Here is a 6,471-nt window from a genome sequence, read left to right on the forward strand (position 1 = left end):
TAAAGTGATTTGCCTGTTCTCATAATGTCAAAACCGTGCGCTCAGGATTGTGGCATGAACATAACTCCATAAAAAAAGTTCTAGCTACACAAAAATTAAATACCTGACAAACTAACATAATACATTTAACCTTGCTATTAACGTTAATGAACATCCAAGAACTTTCACTATGGACGATACAATGAACAAAATGGCATATGTTTTTGAGCGCTGGTTATTGAACACAGCCATGACGGGCCATCACCTGCGTTCTTGCGCTCGCGCATACAGTATATTTAGCTGTTTTGTGGTCGGTCGAAACTGGCGATTGCATATGGATTGAAGCTAGTGGTAAAATAAAAACATTAGACGCACGGACGACTTTTTTTTTTTTTTACATTTGTAGCCATGCTCGTGTTGTTTTCAACGTACAGTATAACGTTATATTATCATTCTTCATGAGCTTTCAGCTGGCAAAATCACCACCCTATGTAATAATCCACATGACTGGGTCCGACCGATGTTTAAAATGCCGGTGTGATCGTTAAGAGAACACGGACTTTATACTAGAAAACCAAAAGTAATGCATAATTTTATGCTTCGGTCCAGACCAAGAGGACCAAACTACAAATGTGAACACACCCTTAAGAGTCAGAGTGAAACTTAACTTGCACTCAGCGTCCAAATTCAAGATCCAAGGGGGGGAAACGCGCAGCACGCAAAGCTGGAGGACACGCGCGCCCAGACTTCAGGAAAAGCTCGGGATATAAAAAACGACCTGTCCTTTTTTGGCTATTTTAGGAAAAAGTATCAAGGTAAAGTGACTGGCTAGTTATGGTTCTGTGGCTTAATCAGTTAAAATACTCTTCTCTTGCATGATGATAATAATAATAATACCATAATAAGAAACAGCATTGGCCGAGGGCGTAGGCTAATGTAGGGACAATAACAACAGGAAGAGTAGATTTATTATAACATAGTGATAGGAAAGAATAAAAGGAAAAAATAAAGAAAGCACGCAGAGGTAAATTATACTGCAGTTGATAAATTGCGTATAAATTGTATAAAATGACCTATGTTTATCATGTTGATTGTCATTATTTTAAAAACTACAAAATTTCATCAAAACATCTAATTTAACTTTTGTCTTAATATCTTTGGTCACTAGTTATTAATTAATTTATTTGTTTATTTATTATAAAGGTAGACACACTTATTTTAGTTATTTCAAATCTCAATATTTTGTTGCTTTATGCAGGACAGTAATTTGACCCTTCTGAAAGGGTGACTTTTTTGGCCAGGCAGAGTATAATAACTTGACAACAAAATTATGCCTAATGCTGAACTTCATACAAAACAAGAAACAATGAAGCAAGTCATTAACTTAGCCCTGATCTTTTTAATAGCTAGACCCACCCTTACTCGAGATCAGAGATGGAGATGTTTTCTTCCAGAAATCAATGGAAGCCAGTGCTACACTGTTTTGTTTTTCAGACTATACTTATCATAAAAAAACGTTGTTTAACAGTTTTGTTTCAGCTTATAAAGCCCTTTGTCCTGTTGCTGAATACATTCTCTTCTCTGATTTTCACTGAGGAATTTACAGTTTATGGAAACCCCACCCCACCATACACAGCAGTTGTTATGTAATGAATGGGTACTGAAACATGTTAGCGCACAATTCCGAGGGGAAGCCAGACCAGAAGAGAAAGGTTTCCTTTCTATATCAAAACAAAAAATTTAACCAATCAGAAAATCCCAATCTTTAAATTGTGATTTGTCAGAGTAATGACAAGATAATGTTTGTCACTCGTTCATGTCTCAAGTTACAGTAAATGCTTTAATGCTGGAGTGATTCATAGGTCACTGTGTGACTTAAAAACAATCCTCACCATTTCTCATGACTACATAAAAAAGTCTGGCCCTTTGGAAGCAAAATCTGTATAATGAGAAGTGATTAAAGACTTTTGCACAATTTTGTACATCCTTTGATCCATGTTTCTGTCTTATTAAGTGTTGAAAGTTTCCATTTGGAAATCCGAAAACAGTGCAATTCTGAGAGTTGAGTTCTAAGAAAAAAGTGTTTCAATATAAATGTGTAATGAAGAAGTAAGAAGCGAGCGATACATCATGAGTATAAACAGGGGCTTAATCACTTGTGAATTTCTCAGAACATTAATAACACTAGCCAATATTGTTTAAGTACATTAATTTTGTCTGAGTATCCACTGAAAGGACAATTATAATAGTTCTTTTTGTTTAAGTAAATTTTCTTTTTGCCTTTTATCAGATCGGTTTTGGTCAAGAAAACAAGTGAGAGAATATGGACGCACAGAAAGCGACTGAGGTGGAGATAAAAGAGCTCACTTCGGCAGAAGTAAAATATTATAGAGATGAGAAAGACAAAATGGAAGAAACAAAGGGTAACTTCATTATTATTTTTAAAGAAAACCTAAACAAAAGACTTGGATTGACAAAATTGTGTATTCCAGAAATAATCATTTTCTCATTAATAAGCTACTTGGACCAAAATCTTAAAAAAAAAAAAAAAAAAAAATTTGTGGTGTCCCAAGTTGTTTCTGCATGCCCTAGGTTGTGCTAACTGTGTATTTCTTCTATGTCTAGATGTTGTCAGGAACCTTAAACTGCACAAGAGGATTTCTGTTTTTTTCCTGGTTCTCACTTTGCTCCTACTGGCTGTGGTTCTTGTTCTGGCTATAAAGTGTAAGTAATGCAACGGTTAACAGATGACTGATTCAGTAACACCGAGCTTAGAGCTTCTGGAAATATGAACAGTACATCTATCCCAACCCTGCATTTAAATAAAGAAAACATAACAGATTTTAGCTTCTTTATTTATGCTGTGGAGGGAGAAATGATAGATGAGGCCAGGGATAGCTCAGTGGTTAAGGCATAGGACTACGGTTCGGAAGATCCCAGGTTCAAATCCCACAACCACCAAGTTGCCACTGTTGGGCCCTTGAGCAAGGCTCTTAACCCTCAACTGCTCAAATGTGTAATCCTAAGAGGGGGAAAAAAAAGTAAGTCACTCTGGATAAGAGCATCTGCCAAATGCCTAAATGATAGTCAACATTTTGGTGTATAAATAGTTTTTTTTTTATTTTGCACCACAGTTTTAGGCCATTAAGTTATGGATCATTTCTGAATTTTGGTTGCACTTAATGTCTTGTGACCTTTCATCATGTTCTTCACTGACTGCACAGAGGACATCTAAATGTGAATGCAGAAAATTAATCATTAGTGATTTGAAGTTGAAGCCCATAGTTTTATGCATTTTGGTGGCATTCATCTGGTTATAGGTTTGTGTTTCTCTTTGCATTACAAATTCTACAAGCTTATTTTGCCGCCCAACAACAACAACAATAAAAAAAAAAAACATTAGTCCTATATTGAAAATTTTATATTTTTTATATATGGTTTTTATACATTTGTTGAGTTTACAAGTGCTTACTGCAACAAACATATCTGTCCTAGAGTCCATAATGGCCAGCTCTTCCTAATGTCATGTGACCCTTCTCCATGACTATCCTATTTGCCAATTAAACGAAGTAGTTAATTTATCCAAGTTGTTTTTCTAGCCTCTAGATGGCAGACAACTGCAAAGTCGTTGTATAGCACAGAATATATTGTAATGGAGAAACTTTCCCCTAATACTAAGAAAAAACCTGCATGAATGTAAGATGGTATTAAATAATAAATGTTTTTTTACTTTAGGGATCTCCTAAAGATTTGACTAAAATATTTAGTGTAGAAAACATAAATAAATAAATAAATAAATAAATTGAATAATAAAAAAATTCCTTTATTTGCAGTCATCTTTATTTGATTTGTACCCAACATCTCAGATCCAAAACAATTAAACTGTGACTATACCGGGATTTTTCCAATGTTAATATCTTAAACATTTGTTATGATTTTCCATAATATTTCTGTTTTTTTGCAAATAGATAGAAGTTGCCTTGGATATAAAGGTATAAATAATTCATGTATTTTTTTGTACCATCTGTTCTCCTGATGTCCAAACTTCAGTAAATGAAAGTAAGTCCATTCAGAAGTGCCCAGATCCCCCTGCTGAAGAGAAGAAGCCCAGTCATCCTGTGAGCCAAGGTAAAACACTATCACATGCCAACAATCATACAAATCGTAAATGCTCTTCCATTTCAGTTAGTCCTTTATAATCATGTTTCATTATTCTTTTTCATTGATTGTGTGAATTCTTTATGTATATTTATATAATTTTTAACTAAAACTAAAAATGTAAATCTAAAATGTGTTAAAACTTGTTTTTCTGCAGGGAATCAGTGCTCTGGGTGTGGGAAGGACTGGTATAAGACGAACACCTCCTGCTACTTGTTTGTTAGGGAACGTCTAAACTGGACTCAGAGCAGGGAGGAGTGTCAGAAACAGGGCGCTGACCTGGTTGTCATCAACAATGAAAAATTGCAGGTCAATCAATCAATCAATCAATCAATCAATCAATCAATCAATCAATCAATCAGGCAAACTAAAGCAGACATCAATATTAAAGCACCTTGTTGTTATGGGAGGTTAAAGATGTATATCTAACTGTGAGAAATTCTGTCCTTATTACTGTAGCATGTTCTATCTCAAAAGTTGCACCTGATATACTGGATTGGACTGCATTATTCAGAAAATAAGTGGATGTGGGTTAACAATACCGTACTAACCAAGAGGTGAGTCATTAGTGCAGTTTTTAATCACAGAATCGCTATTTTTTGGATATTCTGGGTGGGTGGAATTTTTCTCAACCCATCGGTAATACCAAAATATTACCCAATGTACATAACTCTTTCAGTTTATATAATATTACTTTGGAAGCTAGATTTTAAAACATTTTATAAATTTGTAATCCTACAGATGCTTGAGCAAGGCCTTTAACCTGCTCTGCTTCAAGGGCTTTGTATCATGTATCATGGCTGACTCTATGCACTGACTTCAGGTTTTAAACAATGCAAATACAGCTAAACCTTGGATTGCAAGCATTATTCATTCCGGAAACATGCTTGTAATACAAAACACTTATATATCAAAGCGGTTTTCCTGATAAGAAGTAATGGAAGTAACTCAGATGATTTGTTCCACAATTTAAAATTATTCATATAAAAAGGATCAATACCAAATATAAAGTAAATGAAATACAAATTAACCTGCACTTTACCTTTAAACAGCATAAGGGCTGGTACGAGGGAGACGAGAGAGGAGAAGAGGAGGTGGGGATTATTATGTAGGAAGACTTTCACTATTACTAAGGGAATCACTGATATATGTTGGCTCCCTGGAATCTTTTACTTTTTGTGTCTTTAACAAAGAACTAATCGAATAACACTTTCTTTTTCCTCCTTTTGAGGATTTTGCTAAAAACTAAACTATTATAAGGAACTGTAGATGTCACGGTGTCTTAGTGGTTAGCACTGTCACCTTGCACACCCATGGTCCAGGTTTGACTCCCACCTCGGGTCTATGTGCATGCAGTTTGTATGTCCTGCAGTTTGTGTGCTTAGCGATGGATTTGCACTCTATTCAGGGTGTACCCTGCTTCATGCCGTAAGTCTCCTGGGATAGGGTCAAGGTTCCCCTCGACCTCGTATACAGGATAAAGCAGTATAGAAGATGAGTGAGTGAGTGAGTGAGTAAAGAACTGTGCGTATGTCTTGAACTAAATATAATAGTATATTAATAGTAGGAGGAAAAAGCAAGGTATTTTTGCTCTGCTGTTGACTGAATTTTGTGTAAACGTTAGGGAAGGTTGTGTTTGAAAGCCCCAGAATATTCTAACTTATTCAAACAGCAATCATGGCACAACAATCATGTTACAGTATTTAAGATGTTTGCATGTATTTGAGGAAGGTGTAAAGATATTTCTGTTAAAGTTCCCAGTCAGGTTATGCGTTATAAAAATTTTCCTTCTTTTTTTTTATTAACAGCTACTGGGCCCGCGGGCAGCCAAATCCAGTTGCTCAGGGTTCCTGCGCACTGCTAAAAGGACAGGGGCCAACCATTCGCAACTGGCATGTAAACCGCTGCGACCAGAACTCACATTACATCTGCCAGAAACGTTTAAAAGTGGATGAATGATCAACTATAACCATCACATAAATCTGCTACATTTGCTTTTCTCATCTTTGTACTTCTTCACTTAACTTTTACAATTGCAGTTCATAAAGAGCAACAAATACAGAATCCGTATATGAAACAATAATTTTCCATGATACACAGTCAAGTGAACAGAGTGAGAAAATAACATTTGCTAATTGTAATTGTTGAAAGTGACTCTGTACTTATTTTAATTGAAATGTTTTTTTATTTTCCCTCTACAAAATCGCTTTGCACTTCTTAAAGACCTTATTTGCACTAAAATGTTTACTAAAGTATTACAAACTAAATGTATGTAAGTAACTGCCTTTATTACAGGCAACAAATATTGTACTTTTTACAGGAATTAAATGTAAA

General features: G+C 35.2%; 1 protein-coding gene across 1 annotated transcript; it reads left to right on the plus strand.

Moving 5' to 3' along the window:
- The first annotated feature begins 666 nt into the window (after nt 1-666).
- On the plus strand, nt 667-6,103 carry LOC128520021 (CD209 antigen-like protein D). The gene is made up of 7 exons (XM_053494031.1): nt 667-794; nt 2,270-2,402; nt 2,605-2,703; nt 4,030-4,107; nt 4,295-4,446; nt 4,597-4,694; nt 5,946-6,103. The coding sequence occupies exons 2-7, from the start codon at nt 2,303-2,305 to the stop codon at nt 6,094-6,096; spliced, it is 678 nt and encodes a 225-aa protein (XP_053350006.1). The 5' UTR covers nt 667-794; nt 2,270-2,302; the 3' UTR covers nt 6,097-6,103.
- The last annotated feature ends 368 nt before the right edge of the window (nt 6,104-6,471 follow it).

Source organism: Clarias gariepinus, chromosome 4 (genome assembly GCF_024256425.1).
Source record: "Clarias gariepinus isolate MV-2021 ecotype Netherlands chromosome 4, CGAR_prim_01v2, whole genome shotgun sequence".
NCBI lineage: Eukaryota > Metazoa > Chordata > Actinopteri > Siluriformes > Clariidae > Clarias > Clarias gariepinus.